Source organism: Micropterus salmoides, unplaced genomic scaffold (assembly GCF_014851395.1).
Source record: "Micropterus salmoides isolate LMB-PRFRI ecotype aquatic unplaced genomic scaffold, ASM1485139v1 Ms_hic_scaffold_22, whole genome shotgun sequence".
In the NCBI taxonomy this organism is placed as follows: Eukaryota; Metazoa; Chordata; class Actinopteri; order Centrarchiformes; family Centrarchidae; genus Micropterus; species Micropterus salmoides.
This window is the reverse complement of record NW_024041373.1, coordinates 2390746-2409636: the sequence shown is the minus strand read 5'-3', so window position 1 is coordinate 2409636 and position 18891 is coordinate 2390746. Positions and strand designations below refer to the sequence as shown.

General features: G+C 40.5%; 2 protein-coding genes across 2 annotated transcripts in view; both read left to right on the top strand.

Annotated features, from left to right (window-relative positions):
- Positions 1–10947, top strand: part of LOC119917674 (stromal membrane-associated protein 1-like) — a 78806-nt gene extending 67859 nt beyond the window's left edge. The window contains exon 7 of the mRNA XM_038738095.1: positions 10651–10947. Within this exon, the coding sequence (XP_038594023.1) occupies positions 10651–10947 (297 nt within the window). The remainder of the gene's footprint in view (positions 1–10650) is intronic.
- Positions 10948–18649: 7702 nt separating this feature from the next.
- Positions 18650–18891, top strand: part of LOC119917318 (stromal membrane-associated protein 1-like) — a 37450-nt gene continuing 37208 nt past the window's right edge. The window contains exon 1 of the mRNA XM_038737593.1: positions 18650–18775. The gene's annotated coding sequence lies outside the window, so the exon portion shown is untranslated. The remainder of the gene's footprint in view (positions 18776–18891) is intronic.

Below are 18891 nucleotides of genomic sequence, written 5' to 3'. Positions count from 1 at the left end.
TGGAATGGAGAGAGAGAAACGCGAGTGGCAGGGTGAGGGAAAGTATGGGGAGAAAACTACAGAATATAAAACGCAGAAGTCGAAGAATGGAGAATAAATAAATACATTGGAAGATGACTGGATAGGAAGTGAAGTTTGTTGAGCTGTGGATGTATGTGTTACAGATTAAATTATCAATTATAATAATATTTAAAATATAACCTCTACAAAAATGTAATATTCCCAATATAATCACTAATTTAATAATGCATTAAGTAAAACAATCTGCGTGTGTTACTCCATGAATGTCTACCTTTTGATAAAAACGGTTTGATCTGGGTAGATCATGTAGTTACTGTTTTTTGTTCAGTGATCAAGGGTAGTGCCTTATGAGTTTTATATCCCATGTTGATGAGAGAAATGGGGCCGTGTCTGGATGGCGGGGTTGGGTCTTTGTTAAGCCTTACTGACTTTACTTTGGGGTATAAGGCATCTGTAATGTTCCTCCAACTATCACGGTCTTTAGCGGCTAGTTGTGCCTCGCCCCATGACGGACTCATCTCAAGCAGCGTAGCCTCTGCCGTTCATCGCCAGGTGAGTCGGCCTGGTTTGCTTTTTCCTCGTGGTGTTAACTTAAGAGCCACTTTGGGGATCCGCTCCGGTGGCATTCGTTCTGTGTTTCAAACCCATCTTAGACCGCTGAGTTGATGTCTTCTTGACTTGGGTTCTTTTCTGATGAATATACAGTAGATTGGCATAGAAAACTTCAAACTGCAAGATTTTATTTATCTCTTCAGTTGAACGTGTGAGCTTCCCTGCTGAGTGGTCCTTAATGAATTAGATGGTTGTTCTTTAGTTATTTCAGTTTTCGAATTGATTTGCCAGATTTACTGTTATGGTGGAAATGTTCTTGTGAAAAGTCTGCGTATCAGGAAGTTTTCCATCCATCCGTCGTCAACCGCTTGTCCTGCGCACAGGGTCGCGGGGGGCTGGAGCCAATCCCAGCTGATATTTGGCGAAAGGGGGGGTGCACCCTGGACAGGTCGCCAGTCTATCGCAGGGCCACACATAGACAACCACTCACACATATTCACACCTAAGGACAATTTTGGAGACACCAATTAACCTACCCTGACCCGGAGAGAACCCACGCAGATACGGGGAGAACATGCAAACTCCACACAGAAAGGCCGGGGGCAACCGGGGTTTGAACCCACGACCTTCTTGCTGTGAGGCGACAGTGCCGCCCATCAGGAAGTCATAATTTCATTTAGTTGAATTCATGTTTTCATAATTCATTCTATTACTTGCATTAATATTTTCGAGTTGTTTAAATTAAAAGTTAGTCTTATTTCTTTCTTTTTATGTAACTGAGAATTAAATTATTTTCTCTTTTTCTCCCACAGTGATGACTTTGGGGTATCATTTCCTGTCAAACTCAGGGTCTTGTAGAAGAAAAGTGTTAATGTGCCATCTGGTGATGGGTTTAATGCAGACCTTTTCTGTTCCATGTAAGTGTTCCAGAAGCATGGTCTCTAATAATGATGGGGTGGATCTTTTGAGTCTGAAATATCGATATAATTAAATTGCTGGTGAGGAGGAAGTCAATGCATGACTATGAATGGTGAGCCAGTGACAAGAATGTGTAGTATCTAGCAGTTGGGTGCTGCAATTGCTAACTACTAGAAGAGCTTACTGCTTTTTTCCCTTCCTTCATCATCTGTTTCTGAATTGGTAGTAGTTTTTTTCCCCGTGTTTAATGGTTGTTGAGTCTGTAGCCTTGTTGTTAAACTGGTTCTTTTTGTTTGTGGTGCTCGAATTTTGCAGTGATGGGCCTTGGTCGGTTGTTGATGTTCTTCGACCCCAGTGTACATAGTGGAATGTGATGTTGTTGATTGTCTCTGTTGGTAGTTTGAGCGGTCTTTTCGGGTCATCTAGGGTTCATTTTTCTAATGCCAGTGAAAACTAAATTGTCTCTAATGCTGCGTGCTTGTAAGTCCAGAATAGTTTCTTGCATGTTTTTGTTTTTGGTGGTAACAGAGGTGAGCTGGGTATTAATCGTGTTAATGGGGTGCTGCAGGAATTTGATTTTTTCCCTTAGTGAGTGAGTCTATTTATTTCTAATTGAAATTACTTCACTGGCGTCCAGTCCGCTGAGTTTATTTTCAATGGAAATGAGTGTGTTGCTCACCTCTGTGCTGCAGGGTGGCTTCTGAGATGTGGATGGTGTTGGACCAAGGGCGGAGAATGAAACCAGCATGGAGTCTTTCTGGGTTTGGAGTGGAGTTGGCTTTGTCCTTTTTTTGTGTTGCTTTTTTGTCTTGTTCATGATGCAAATCCTAATGAAGCACCCATCTATGTAGTGTTCCAGGTGGGCCAAGATTCCAGATTAACTTTATGATCTTGCAGCCATCTTGGATCTCGTCTCGTGAGAGTTGCGTTCACTACATCATCAGCTATGTCATTTTCAGACGTCACAGGTATGGTAGCTAGGAGCAGGCAACTCACTGTCTATTAAGATGGTTGAAGAAATATGTTGAATTATGAGTTACTGTTTCTCTAAAGGCGGGGACGCACATTGTGACCGCTGATTATGAATATGATGTGGGCAAACCAAGTAGGACTGGGTCTGTTCCCGTCTGGGTCAGGTGGTGTTGACAGTTGGCAAATAAAATGTGTGTGATAAAGATTCTAATCTTATCTCTTCAGATCCTGTCGCTGCCAGTTGAAAAAAGATTTTGAAAACATGTTTGATATTTGTGACTGACATTGGCGACGATGTCACTTGTGTCGCCTGAGGGAGACAAACCGCTACATAAATGGCTGAAGGGGAACAACGAGCTTTATCCTTGACTGCTCCGTTGGTTATAAGTGAGTAATTCTACATGTAAATATTCATGTTGTATTCATGTGTAGGGAGGTGAACAGAATATTACTTTCTCTGGATGACTGCAGTTCAGTCATTATTCTGCATTATTGTGGTAGTGGAGAATACTGTAGAGAACACAGATATCTGAAAATTAAAAGGAATGTTTTCAGCAAGCGTGTCAGCAGCACAGTGTGCACAAACCTACAGTAGGTGAAGTATTGACCAAGAATGGTGTAGATGGAGATACAGGGAGAGAGACAAAGACAGTATCGGTTAAAAAACGCTACTCAGGGCATCTAAGAATAAAAACTGTTGGCTGGTAACTATAGTGTTTTCAGGCTTGATTTATTCAGAACACTTACTAAAAACCTTGGCAAGACTTTCCATTTAGTTTTGTTTCTTTTCATACAGACCCTTGAAAACGATTTGAAATGAGAATGAGGTCCAACACAGTGTCTCCCAACACACTGTAACCTGACCGGGGTCTCCCTGTGTTCAATTAGGAAGTATTTGTGTGTTCTGGTTTCATGCCAAAAGATGTGCAGATTATGGACACATTATTGTCACTGCCTTTTGCCAAGGCACTGATCCTAGATCTGGATCTGGTGCTCTGACTGCCCACTTATTATACTGCAAGTAGGCACAAGGGTTTATGCAAGGAAACGTGTCAAATAACGTCCTCCTCCCTTCCGGTACTGCTTCAGTCTCATTCACACTCCAACATAATGTCACACACAATCACAAGCTCATTTGTTCTGATTGCACACATCAGACTATCAGATGCAAAAACAGTTGCTAAAGCTATCTGATGCTGTCACATTCAGATAAACTTTAGTTATACAGTTATCTCTCACTTAGTCTCTTTTCACACTTTCTTTGACTTTTCACTTTGATGTCAACTTTCTCCGTTGCACACGTACTCACACACACATCCACCAAAGGTTCTGTGTTTGTTGTTGAAGTCACCAGTGCAGTAAAGTCAGGACACCATATGTAAAACACCATAAATCCAATTACTTTATGCAAAGTGGTGGAGGTGGGTTTCACAGTAACAACATGAGGTCCAATTCTGCTTCTTCACTGTTGGAATCGCACATGAGAGGCTATGTGGGAAGAGACTAGCGTAGAACAACTTGACTAAACTACAAAACACCCTCACAAACACAAACATTTCCATTTCTAAAGGTTAGAAACATGAAAAGCTGCAGGAAAATTCTTGGTGTCCCCAGTAGACCGGTAGCCCAGTGTTCCGTGTTAACACCAACATGCTAATCCAGCTCGTTGCGCATTCCTTTTGCAAATCCAACCATGTGTGTTCCCTACATCCGTGTGTGTAAGAATCGGTGTCTGAGTGTGTGCGTACATCAACTCCGGTTCATCGAGGGTGTTCCTCAAGTTGGACTGAAGCAATGCATCTGTTTGCATGCGTTTCTTAAATCCAGCGAACAACTTTCTAACCTTAGCCTGGCTGCCACAAAACACAGCCAAACAAGATTCTCGGTCCTCTGAAAGCTGTCCTGTTTACTAACAAATAATATTCACTTCTGAAAACACCTTTAAATATCCTGTTTAAATTGGTGTGTGTGTGTGTGTGTGTGTGTGTGTGTGTGTGTGTGTGTGTGTGTGTGTGTGTGAGTTGCCAGTGTTTTGATTTGATTAGGTATTCTTTCCCTGAACAGCACCGTCACGCATCAGCCGTCAGACCACACCGTGACCTTCCTCAAACACTCAAGTGTGTGTGTGTTGTTTAGGTCTCTGTGGATGCAAATATTTGTAGAATGTGTGTGTTTGTTTGTTACCTGTGTGTGTGTGTGTGTGTGTGTGTGTGTGTGTTAAAATGCAAAGGGTTCTCCATGACTGTCGGACGAATGTAACTGGGTGGAAGAGATGCTTGCGTGTGGCAGCTTAAGATCTCCTCTCTTTGACAAAACCTTTTGGATTCTGTGCGTGCGTGCGTGCGTGCGTGCGTGCGTGCGTGCGTGCGTGCGTGCGTGCCACCAGCTGAGTGACAGATCGGTTTGAATGGTGCAGAACTGCAGCAGCCCGGCACACTTAACAGCCTCTGACTTACTGCGGTGCCACACACACACACACACACACACACACACACACACACACACACACACACAGACTTTGTTTTATGTTTCTGGGTAGAGGTGCGGTGCTGCCCACTTTATGATATTGATATCTCAGTGTGTATTGATAATGCATTTTCAAAACACACTACTCCTCACTCCATGCGCGCACACACACACACACACACACACACACACACACACACAGTTCTGGCCTCCTGCCCACTATGTCCTCCTTCCTCGCTATGTATTTCTCCTCTTGTCATCTTCTCAGTTTATCCTTTGTTGATCATGAGTCAACACACTGTGGTTCTCTTCCCTCCCTTTGTCATCCTCTCTTCCTGTTTTTCGTCATCCACCTCCTCTTCCTCTCCACCTTCCCTGCTTCCAGTCCTCTTCATCTTTCCATCTCCCGCGTTCCACATCCAACACTCCTCCTAATTGCCCTCTGCTGTCCTCTGTCTTCCTGCTTTCCCTTTTTCCCTCTCCCCCTAGACAAACCTTCTCTTCCCCTTCCTCCTCATTCTTCCTCCTACCTCCACTGCGGCTGTCTGTCTTTGGCATCATTGGCTCATCCAGCCAGTGACAGTTTTATTATTCTCTTTTATAGAGTTAATAAGGCATCTGTCAGCCACAAGAAGACAATCCACTGTCTGCAGCACTACTGCAACTACTGCTACTGCTACTAGTAACCCCTACAGCTACCACAAGTGCCAAACACTGTCAAATCAAAGTTGGTATTCAGTCTCAAACAGCAAGACAATAGTGCAAAGGATGCTGGAGTAAATATGTTTGTGTACATGTGGTAGGTGGATAGGAGATATACAGTCTGAACACACCAGATACAGTTACATTACTTTGTCCAAGCATCCATGTGACAGAAAGTGCAGAAAATACATGCATTTATTTTTCTTATTATTTTAAAATATTCATTTTAAGAAACACTACATGGAGTCAGGTTTTGGTAATGTCAGCTAACCGTGAATGGCATTGTCATTTGGTTTCACAGTAAAGGTCTACCATAGCTTTGACATTAAAATGCATTCAGTCTGAAGCACAGACAATGTGGATGTGTAACATCTACAATAACCTATACCACTTGATCAGATTGGTTCAGCACTAAGAAAGGCCTGGCTCTCTCTTCATTTGAGGTAAATAGAGCTATTTTAGAATTTACAATTTGACTACTACCGCTGCTAGCGTAGAGCTATAGCACCGCTGCAGCCTCTGCTTTTCCTCTTGTCATAGACTTGCTTTTCAACTGCACTGTCTGTCTTCCATCCTCATGTTTATTCTTCCTCATTCTCCTTTTCATCCTCCATTTCCTGTCCGTCTTGTATTTGTTCTCTGTATTCCTCCTTGCCTCCCTCGCCCCTACTCCTGCTCCTCGCTCCCACCGCTAACCAATTTACATCCCTCATCTCCCACTCATCTCCTTCCGCACTGTTTGTTTTTCCTCTCTCTCTTTTAGTGTTGTTTGCTCTTTGTGTGTTCCATCACCTCGCTCTGCCTCTCCTCCGAGGGTAAGACGTTTGTGTCGTCTGCCTCTCGTACATGTAAAGGAGGACGGTGGATTGTCTTGTTGTCGTGTCACTAGCCTCTCTGTTAAGGGTGGTGAGCTGCATGTGTGTTTTGTTGTGTGTAAGCTTTGTTGGTTCCAGGTTTCATCATTTCTGCATGGGTAGTCAGCGATGCAGTGCTCCCCAGGGTTTGAATGAAATTGTTTTTGGGAATTCAGTACAAATATTTTTACACCGAAGCCGTTGATAGCTGGTGTTTTGTGCCAGCATTCACTATTTTTAATAAAAGAAAATCTGTTTAAGTTGTTATAAGAGTATTTGGATCATTTTTCTTACTTGATAGTTTATAGCAGAGGAAGGCATGAAATGTAGTGATAACGAGGGGGGTGTTATGCAACAAAAGTCCGTACACAGGGATGCTGGGATAGAGGGGACACATCTTAAGGCCTCTACTCTTCAATCTTGGCCGTCTCAAATGGGAGCTCTGTCACAGCTGTGAGAGAAATGTGGAGAAATCTCTGGTTTTCAATCTAAAGTGATTGTCCTAGATCGCACCGTGAGACAATTCCTTGATGGCTGATTTAAAGCTTTTGCTACAAAAGGCAGCCTACACAAAAATTGTCAGTGGCAGAATTCACTCACAATGTGACTGCTGCTACCACCCACATCTACAAACAAACCAATCAGCACATGGCAGAATACATAGCGCAGGTTGAGCATGTCTCTGCTTGCGTATTTTTGTTTCTATTTACATCGTCAACCTACGATTCACACAATCTGACATTTCTATAAATGAACATTTTACAGTTTCACCCACATTATGACCAATACTAACAGTCCAAGTACTGTAGACCCGAAGAGGCCAAACCGGATAAAATTAATAAAGTAGTACGATAAAGTTTGGAAGATATGGAATCATACAGGTAAGTTAAAAGTCAGTTTGAAGAGGTGTGTTTTTAGCTGATGCTTATAAAGATGAATAAAATACAGAATTAGTGGAGCAAAAGCTCGCACTTAACAGTAAATCTCGACTAAAGATTTGTGAGAAGAGCTTTTATTTGCTGCCTTGTGTGTTCCCTCGTATGTATGGGCTTAATGATGAATAGAATTTTGAGCTGTATTCTTGAAGCCGTTGGACATCACTAAAAGCGTGTATCCTCTTCTCTTAGAGTGAAAAGCATTGCAGCTTCCTTTTAGACCAATTTGCAGACTTAGACAGATTTGCTCTTTTTTGTGCTAAAGTGCTAAATGGGGTTACAAAAATGAAGAAGGGATGAAGTGGAAGCACAAAAACATTTTTGTAGCTCAGTGGCAGACAAAAATGGTTTGATTGTCGAGATACTTGCCAACTGGTGAAAACAAGACAAAATAACTCCTTGTACTTGGTTGTCAAAGCCTCGATTTGAACAACAAATTGCAGTCCAGTGGAAGCATAAGTCAATCAGGTCTATTGAAATAATTCTTGTCTGATAGACTTGATGAGAGCGGATGATAATATTTTCTGATTAAAGTTCTGTTTTATGCCATATTAATAGAAGATATCTCTTGAAGATATCTCTTGAAAGCCATCCTTAGTTTCGGAATGAGCTCAGCGGAATTCCTCTCTGAGAAACTTGCCCTTTAAGTTTCACCATGAAAAGCGCATTATTTGCTTATTATTGCGTTGTCATCTTTTTTTCTTCCTTCCACATTGTTTGACCTGTTATTGTGCAGGTGCTGAAGGTGGTAGAGATCTACAAAAACTAAATGTCATGCCTCTGTGTGCGTGTTCAGTACGCTGTTTCCCTTTTGTGATGTCAGTCGGTACTGTCCACTTAATATAAGCCGCATGCAAAGCATAAATACCCGATACACAAGCTGCTACCTGCTTTCTAACCACTGCTTATCGTCTCATCAAGCACTTTTTATAATGGCATTATCTCATGCTTTGATGTAATTAGTATGCCACGGGTACCCGGGGGATCTTATGTCCACTTTCATGTACCTAATGAATATTCATATACAGTATTACCATTTCTGGCAGCTAGTTTCCTTATCTTGATCACTTCAATTCAAAATGACTATCATCTGTCATTTTTTATAACATTAGGTGTTGAGTCTTTGTTACCTTGAACTTCATCTGGAGATGTTGTGATCTAGTATCCTCATAACCTTTTATGTTTAAAAAAAAAAGAAGCTGGATGGGACCTCACTGTCAATGAAAATAACTATAAAATAAAAGAAGGTATTCAAATAATGACACGCGGTAAATTCAGCGTAATGTACATTTCCGTAGCACCCATTCCATCAGTACAGCAGTTAAGTCAAGTCATTCTCACCACTCTATTGCTCAGAAACACTGTTCTTTTAACCATCTGAATCTTTCTTGGCCTTGTCATTATGCTCTTTAAGCTGCTGGAAGGCTTTTAATCTTTCTGGACTGCATTTATATGTATTAAAACAGCAAAGTAGAAGTGATTTGGAATGAAATAGTAAACAAGAATAGTGTGACAAAATAATGTCAACTAAAAGTCCACCTATTAGCTTTTTCTGAGCTTTCAACCGCATCTCATGGTTTTCATCAGTGAATGGACCTGACTCCAGATTTCATCTTGGCAATGTTGAAGTGTTGAATGTGAGACACTTTGACTTTGACTTTGATTTTGACTTTCCATTCAGTGCTCTTCCCGTTTTCGGTCAAAGCTCAGAGAAAACTAGTAGGTGGACCTTGAGAGTGGTTATCGATTGATGGCCTCCCCTCCCAATTCCGCTTTCTCTCTCTTCAAACACAACTCACAATATGTCGCCAGCCGTTTGTCAGCTGTATCACTTGGTGTCATCCAGGTGATGCAGCTGACTAAAGGAAACTCAACGTGTCTGCCAGCATTTCGAGAAGAATATTGGCAGCATGTCCATCCAAATCCTGAACATACAGCGGGGAATTTAAGCCTTTTAAGATTTTCGTGTTTCTTTCTCCTCTGTCTCACAGTAGCTGTGTGGGATGTAGCATTGAAAAGCTATGTAATCTCATTTTTGTAACACTGTGCATGGTTGGAAATGTCTGAAATCAAATGGACAGGCATAACATAATGTGTTTTCGTGTTGCTCTCTCCCTGCAGATACTCTTAATGGAGGTGTCCTCTTTTCAGAGGAGATTTATGTATTGTGTTTTGACCATGTATGAGTTTGGCTGATAATGATGTGTATATGGTTTTTTTTGAGCACTGTGCTTGTACATCTATTTTGTGCTATAAAAAATGTTTCCCCTAAAAAGGTCCTGTGTGTAATATTTAGGAGGATCTGTTGACTGAAATACAATATAATATCCATAACTATGTTTTCAGTGGTGTATAAAGACCTGACATAATGACCCGTTATGTATTTATTACCTCAGAATAAGCCATTCTATCTACCTACACCACGGGTCCTCTTACATGGACATCGCTATGTTGCGCCGCGATGTTTCTACCGGAGCCCAAATGGACAAACAGCTTTACAGAGCGTGTTTTGTCACTATGTTGAATATGTACAAGTGGAAGGAGAAAAAGAAGTAGTAGCAGCAGTAATCATCTGTTTTATTAGAAGTAAGAAGAGACATGTAGACAAATAGAGCACCACACATTTTTTAGCACAAGAGCTGATCGTTCATCAGTGGTGATAAATAATTTGAAGTATATATTTTATGAACATTTACAGTCTTTAATATTTTAATACACTTAGTAGAAATACCATTCCTTGACATTCAGTAAATATATGTGGTGATAAACGCGTTTGAAGTGTCTGAAAAGTACCTAAAGAGGTGGATGCATAATTTGGCAGAAATGATTTTTTAGCCTCTTTTCTCAGCATAAGTTACGTTATCGCCGACGAGGTGCATACAATTGTCAGCAGGCAGGCAGGCAGGCAGGCAGAATTCGGCACCGGCAGCAGTAGTGTGGCATTTGTTTGTATGATTTTATTGTTTTGGTTCGGTAGCTTTTATATTCTACAGTTTCTAGTGATGTAAAGCAGACCCGCAGCTTATCTGTACCCTGGTGTTGCATTCTTGGACTGGTCTCCACAAGCCACAGAGATCATGTTACTTACCACTGGCATGGAGTGGCAGGCACTCGTGTTGTCGGGACGGTGACCCTCCAAATAAAATCCAGTACACCAGAGACGTTCTGCTTGGATTCAACAACCCTATGAACACCCGCCACCTTTTAACTTGGTGTTCCCTAACTTTGAGGAGCTTGATCATGGCTCGGGGAAGAGAGGTCACGCTGGCGCACCTCTCCGCACAGTGAGGAAGCGGGGCCGGAGAGGAGCGAGACGGCAACCGTTGGAGCGCATCGCCCTGGCTTCCATTATAATGGCCAATGCCCGGTCCCTCCGCAACAAGATCGACGATCTCCAGGCCCATGTCCGTTATTATAAATTTAAGGAAGCTTGCATCCTGGTGCTGATGGAAACAAAGCTGGGGAAGAATGACCTGGACAGCGAGATGGCTATGGACGGGTTTGGTGTGCCGAAGCGTACGGACTGAGAGGATGCAATCACCAAGAAGTCGCAAGGTGGGGGTGTGCGTTTGTACATCAAGGAACGCTGCCGCCTGGACTGTACGGTGTGGGAGGAGTTCATTACATAATTTGAGGACCTGGATGAGCTCACAAATGTTTTGTGTTCCTGGATCTCATACTGTGAAGATACTGTAATTCCAGAGATGTAAAGATTTACCCCAAAAGTAAACCTTGGGTGAGCAAACATCTAAGAAAAAATATACTTTTAAACATGGCAGTGTCACTGAACTAAACTCTATACAAAAATAGATCAAACGGGAAATAAAGAGGTGTAAACTCGATGTCCACGATTTTTGTAAAGAAACGGGTGCATTAAGGGACAGTCTAATTAACTCTTTTTTTCCTGAACGCAATGTTGTGAACACTTGGCCCTGGCCCCGACAACGTTAGCAGATGCGGCTACTACCCATTGTGCGGACCAATTAGGCTTCATTTTTTATCATATTTTTAACCTGTCTTTGTGCCAATACAGAGTCCCAAACATATGGAAACAATCTACAATTATTCCCATCGCAAAAAGCAACCACCCCAAAATTCTGAATGACTACAGACTTGTGGCTCTAACTTCATTAGTCCTTTGAAAAACTGATAAAGAAAGAACTGCTGGGTAGGACTGAACACCTCCTCGACCCCCTACATGTTGCATACAGAGCCAACAGGGGGGTGCAGGACACTACCATAACTCTGCTCAACCTCATATACAAGCAATTACAAGGTCACAAAAAACATGCCAGACTGCGGTTTGTGGATTTTTCGTCTGCCTTCAACACCATCCAGCCACATTTATTGGTGCAGTAGCTCATAAAATTTCGTGTTGGAAATGCAACCTTTTGGGCTGGATTTTGGACTTTCTCACTAAAGCTCTGCTTTAATCTTGAGAAGCAGCAGAGCTGCAGTCTCTATTCATTCACCCTACACTGTAACTTTCCAGCTAAACTGAGGCTTATTGTTGACCCTATTCTCTCTCTCTCAATTCAATTTAATTCAATTCAATTCAATTCAAATTAGCTTTATTGGCATGAATGTGTAACAACAATATTGCCAAAGCATCATACATACAACATGAGAACAATCAACCCCATACATTTCATTAAACAAGTAATTAAAGTGTAAAGTAATCAAAGCGTATGTGTGTTTGTTAAAAAAAATGAAGAAATATAAAAAATTTAAATAAAATAAATAAATAAAACAGCAAGCGTGTGTGTGTGTGTGTGTGTGTGTGTGTTAAAAAATAAAATAAATAAATAAAACAGTAAGTGTGTGTGTGTGCTTGTGTGTGTTAAAAATAAAAATATATTAAAAATAAAATAAATAAATAAAACAGTAAGTGTGTATGTTAAAAAATATATATTAAAAATTTAAATAAAATAAATAAATAAAATGGTAAGCGCGTGTGTGTGTGTGTGTGTGTGTGTGTATGTTAAAAAAAATAAAAGTATCTTAAAAATAAAATAAACAAAACGGTAAGCGTGTGTGTGTTTTAAAAAATATATATATTAAAACTAAAATGAATAAATAAAACAGTAAGCGTGTGTGTGTGTGTGTGTTTAAAAAAAAAAATATATATATATATTAAAAATTAAAATAAAAATAAATAAATAAAAAGGTAAGCGTTTGTGTTAAAAAAAATATATTAAAAATAAAATAAATAAATAAAACAGTAAGTGTGTGTGTATATATTAATAGACACATTTTTTTAAAAATAATTAATTGATTAAAAAAATATTATTTAAAAAAAACTATGTGTTAAATGTAAAAACAAAACAATTACTAAAATATCAAAATAATAATAATTTGAAAATCTGTACAATTATTTATCAGTCTGAGGTTCCACTGGTACCATATTACCATATTTTGCAGCAATTATTTCACATTTGGGCATTTCTCCCAGTAAATAGGGGAGTTTCTGTGTGTCTGATATGAATTCGAATTCAGGGTATATTTGGGAAATGTTTGCAAAGTGTTTTTGTCTTTGTGTTTTATATTTAGGGCATGAGGTTAGAAAGTGCAGCTCTGTCTCTACCTGTCCCCTGTCACACTGGGAGCAGAGTCTCTCCTCTTGTGGTAGCCAGCTCTGTCTGTGGCGACCCTTTTCTATGGCCAGGCTGTGTTCACTCAGTCTGTATGTTGTCAACATTTTTCTTAGTGTGGGACATTTTATTGTACTCAGGTAATTTGCCAGTGTGAATTCTCTTTTTAGGGTCAGATAACATTGTAATTTACTTTGTGTTTTGGTCGTTTCTTTCCAGTATTCAATATATATTTCTTTCTGCTTGTTGATAATTTGGTTTGGTCTGCTTGAGTTGGTGTTGCTGTCCTGAGGCTGTTGGGGACTTGTTACTGCAGAGAGCCTCAGGACCAGCTGGCTGAGGGGACTCTTCTCTGGTTTCAGCTCCTGGTATGTTAGGGCTTTGTGATGATATGTCTGGGGGTTAACTGATTTTAAGTGATTGTAAAATTTAAGTGATCTTTTCTGTATTTTTAGTAAGAGGGGGTATTGGCCGAGCTCTGCTCTGCACAGGTTATTTGGTGTTGTTCTCTGCACCTGCAGGATGCTCTTACAGAACTCAGTATGGAAAGATTCTATGGTTGTTTTGTCCCATTTGTTAAATTCATTATTAAGTTTTTGCCCCCAGATTTCGCTACCATATAGAATTATTGGTTCTAGTACAAATAGGAAAATTTTCAGCCAGATTTCAATTGGAATATATATTTTAATGTTTCTTTTTATTGCATAGAAAGCTCTCTTTGCTTTGTCCGTCAGATCTTTCACGGCCATGTTGAAGTTCCCTGTGTATGTAATGTTGAGGCCAAGGTAAGTGTAGTTCTCTCTCTCTCTCTCTCTCGCGCGCGCGCCTGTCATTCACCGGTCTTGTGTAGAGTTTAGCGTGCATGCCATGCTGCCTACAACTGGATGCATGTCGCGGTTCCTCGCAGGTCTATTTCAAATAGCGGGCTATTTAAAAATGTTATGCAATATTCTTTATGTGGTTCATCAACGGTGATAAATTATCCGAAGGTCCCGCGAGGTGCGAACAAATCAGCACAACACCGGTGAAGCTGGGGCTCCTTCTCTTCAGCAAGTGTTCCTCCACTGCCCCTACCTACACGCTACGCCTACACATGCACACTGACGACCCAGGGTTAGGGTTACAATTAAGGATTTTTTCACTTTAAAAACATTTATTGAGTTTTTTTCTTTTTACATGTTTATTTACAGCATTAAACATTGAAATGTATATTGTAATAGGCTGTATATTAACTTATTGGGAAAAAACGGGTAGTTCTATGTAAAATCAGACGTTGAGCACCCCCATATCGCCAAAATAGCATGATCCTTGTTTTGCTGCGAAGCTTCGACTGTGAGATTGACTGTTGAATCAGGCTCCGCCCATCGAAGCATCGAATCTTCAACTATATGTCGAAGACCCATATGTCTGACCCTTTATTTTTTAATCAATGTTGTTGTCATTGTTGTCCTGTACTGTATGTCATATTCTTTGCTACTGCAGCAAAACTAATTGCGCCTCGGGGACAAATAAAGGTCTTGAATTGAATTGAATTACTGGTTTAACATCCACTGTGTAAGGAGGGCGACCCGCCAAATGGGAAGCCAAAATCTAGAATGAGACAATTCCTTTGAATAAATAAATGCTGCTAGAAATGGAGCGTTGCATTAGTTCAAGCAGCGAACTGAAGTCACAATTGATTTGCTGACTGGCATCTGACTTGCATCATTCATGCTTTATATATCAGCTGCTCGCAAAATTAAGGAAGTTGTTTTGCAATTCTTCCTCCACCCCGTCGTGTGCATCAAGGCTTTTGTTATTGTTGATGTGTTTAGGAGATTAGTTCTCCCAGCAAAATTCTCTGATTCTTTGAGAGTTTCCTCAAATATCTTTTTTGTTAAATCTAACTATAGTCATTAACTATAAATGGCCAATTCATTGAAGTGTCTCTGACTGAAAAAACATGGTTGAACAATGAACTGGATTACATATGCAAAGAAAATCTTTATAATTAAATAGGTAGTTTAGTCAGCAAGGGCTTTTTTTGTAGTGGGATGGTACCAAAAGCCCTAATATCTTAAAAAGTCAGTTTTCCCCTGACTAGTTTCGTTAATGCTTTCCCTGTGATACCTGGTGTTTCAGATTGTTGGTCAATATGAATGCACAGCGCAAACCAACCTTTTGCTGCTGTACACAAACGACCTTCCTGCTGCTTCACGTTCTGCTGTTCAGGCTTTGCTGCAGTCCCAACACACATCAGTTCACAGCCAATGCATTCCTGATTAGGCGTGGACACGGTAATTGTTTTCATTGCCTTGGATTGGAACGACATTGAATTTAATGTGGTCCATCGATCTTTTGTTGGGGGGAAATTGGGTTTGTTACCAGCTTTGTAGATCTCTCATTGCCCACGTGTTAACCTTTTATACTCTCTCCGCCACTTTTTCTGTCAAATCTCACTCAGTCTTTATCTAGCTCTGTCCTTCCTTCATCATTCTTCTGTCTTATTCTCCAACTAATCACTACCTCCTTCTCCTTCCTTCTATCTGTCTTGTTTTTTACTCCCACCTATTCCTCCCACAGTACCTTTTTTCATATTCCACTCTCCTAATTTGCTTTCAGTTTAGAAACTCAATTAGTATGATTACGTATCAGAAACAGTATTGCCAAAGCAGTTTACCACTGCCAAACGGTTGAAAAGTGTAAATGGAAATATTTGGTATTTTCTACTCAATATATGACCAGAAACCTTCCAGAAGCTAAATCTCTGTTTGATCTGGAAATACAGTGCTGTCTTTCTATTTTCTGCTATAAAACAATTGAGCAGATTTCCTACTAGTTGTAACTTGTGGCATACCACAAATATGCAGAGCTTCTTCTTGTCTCTAAATTTCAGGTACTTGGATTAGGTTTTTTGTAAACAGGTATGTTTACATTAATGTTTCTTTCCATAATGTATTGTGAGTATCCTTGATCCCTCACAGGGAAGGCACTGAAAACATTTCTTTCCTCAAAAAACATTTGCATAGAGAATATTTTGACTATGTTGCACTCATCAGTATTTTTATATTACCAGTGAGCTAAATGGCTATTGTGAAAGGTGTTGCTCATAGCAACGAGCACACAGAGAATTATCACCTGGCTCTGTGGTTCCCTCAGCTGTACTGACCTTTTTGGCTTCTTTCAGCTCATTGTTTTGGTTCACGTTCACAGCTCTTGTCTGTTTCCAACAAGATGCTGCTGTTTTCATGGAAAATATCTGATAAACTCACTACCTGCCCAGCAGAAAACAGCAGACACACAGAGTTACCAGACATAGATATTTTTTCTCAGGAGTTGGTGGAGACCAAAGCAGGACATTACTCCAAATAAATGCATGTCTTCTGGATATATGAATAGGAAACAGTCTCAGACTCACACTCACAATGTTCCATTGTGTCACTAGTGATCAACAGCTCTGAAACCTCTTCACTGAAACTCAGGAATATGGTTTTTGTTAGATCATGAAGAGTCACCCCAAATGTTTACACATTGGTTGGGAAATTTTCAGGATACACCCTGTAGTGTTTCTCAACGGGGGTGTTCTGAGGACGGTGGGGGGCCCTGGAAGCAATATTTTGGAAAGGTGGGGCGCTGAGCTGCTTTTGGGGGGCGTTTGTTGGTTGGAAACTCTAAGGCGAGTTTAAACCAGAGATTCACAACAATACGAGTTTAAACTTTAAAGAGGTGGTATTCTGCTCATTTTCAGGTCCAAAATCTTAATTAGGGGTTGTACCAGAACAGGTTTACATGGTTTAATTTTCAAAAAACACCATATTTTTCTCATACTGCACATTGCTGCAGCTCCTCTTTTCACCCTGTGTGTTGTACGCTCCGCTCTTGAGCTACAGAGTGACGCATCTTACTTGTACAAAATCTTTGTTGGGAGTTGCACATGCTCAGTTCACAGGTAAGGACTACAAGCCAATCAGAAGCAGAGAAGGGTGGGTTGTAAGAAACAAGGTAGTGTGATCCAAATCAAAGCCGCTTCAGACTGCGACCGTAACCTAGCAGATGGTATAAGTTACTCACAAGTCCACAACATCATTGTTCCACATCTTACCATCAGGACTAAACGTTGAACTGTTGCCGGTGTCCTGACTTTATGCTGACTTTTTCACTTTGCAAACCTGTTACATGCACAAAAAAGATATAACTCAATAAAGGAGAAGGGAAAAGCCAAAAAGCATAATACCACCTCTTTAAACTACTTGCAAAAAAACTGTGGTCTGCAACATTAAAACCTGCCAGTTTGGTCCACTGCGACTGGACGAGACTGTGTATTTTTTCTCCGTCAGCTACTTCCTGCTGCCTTCACGGGAACGGGAAGTCAGAGTATCATCTCTAAAATTTTACCCACATGGCGTTTACTGTGTAAACTCTGAGGAATACACCGTCTTGTTATGGCAGTGGTTACACATTTACAAGATGGATATTCTGCTGTCACACTCACCCTGAAAGCAACTTCGCTGTGACACCAGCGAGTGACGTGGAGCCACCTCGCGCTGTGAGTTGCAGACAGTTTGTGCCAAAGCGGTCATATACAGGAGTTTCAGTTAGGTTAAAAACTGAAGCCCTGACTTGCTCTGTTGGGGACTGTTTTTTATCAGAGGTGCTGTTTTTTATCAGAGGTGCTGAAGTTAACATGTTTTTTTAACATTTGTCGTGAGATTTCTGTTAGTTTCGTTTTCCCCAGGCATGAGCACCTCCTTGTCTCATTCAGTTTTAGACGGCGAGGGGATACTTCCAGCGAATCAGTAATATAATGCAGTATAAGGCATGTAGTAAAATATTATGAATTCTCTTTAAATAGGCTAATGACCTTAGTTTCCTATTACGACTTTTTTTCTTTACATGTCAGAGAACACAGATAAGTGGGAGAGATTCTGAATGTGCAGAATGTTTTGAACATGAGCAGATAAGTTACAGTGTTTCCCGTACGTTCATTTATTTGTGGCGCCCACCACAAAATCAACGCTGACCGCCACACATTGATTTTTGATTTTTTTACTAGGCCTATTTAAAATCGTATTTGACTGCAGAGCTGCAGGCAGCGCACATTCGTGCAGCACATCCTCTCGCTCGGCCCTCTCTCTCTCTCCCTCGTGTCCCAGGGACCCCCATACCCCCCACTTATTAAGTGCCCCATCCAAGAAAACAGTACCTGGCTTAACACACAGTTTCTGGGAGGAACATTCACTTATTAGTTAAATATAATTACTTTTCACATGGCTTTTTTTGTTACCTTTTCCATGTTTTTAATAACAATAGTAACAATTAAAAAATCAACAATATTCAGGGCAAATAGCAAACATCTTTTTTGATGGGGGGCGGTAAGGGACCTAGATAATGGATGGATAGGGGGGCGCTGTCCCAAAAACGGTGGAGAACCACTGCCCTATGGCATGCATAATAAAGCAATCATTTAAAATGTAATTCTAAATGAAATCTGTAATGCAGATTGGTTTCTAATCTGTAGCTGTGCTAAGGCATCTCCATCAAACGACAAGTTGTTTTTTTCAGGTCTTTGAGGTCAGTTTTTTTCTGTATTAAAACTTAAAGAGAAAGGTCAAATCCTTGCGCATGATTGTATTATCTATCATGATGTAAAATTGAGAAAACATAGAAACTGGGGAATACAATGTTTCAATATTTAATAACCTTTCTCTTTGTCTTTCTCAGCAGTCCGAATGTAGAGCCAGTCCCAAGGAGAGCACAGAGCCCGCTGTGGATCTGCTGGGCCTGGGTAAGACACGACCATCTTTCTACCAAATTACAATATAATAACCTTTAGACATTATAATAACTTGTCAAACTGTATTCAAATAGCTGCTTAATGTGTCAGATATGTAAAATAAACCA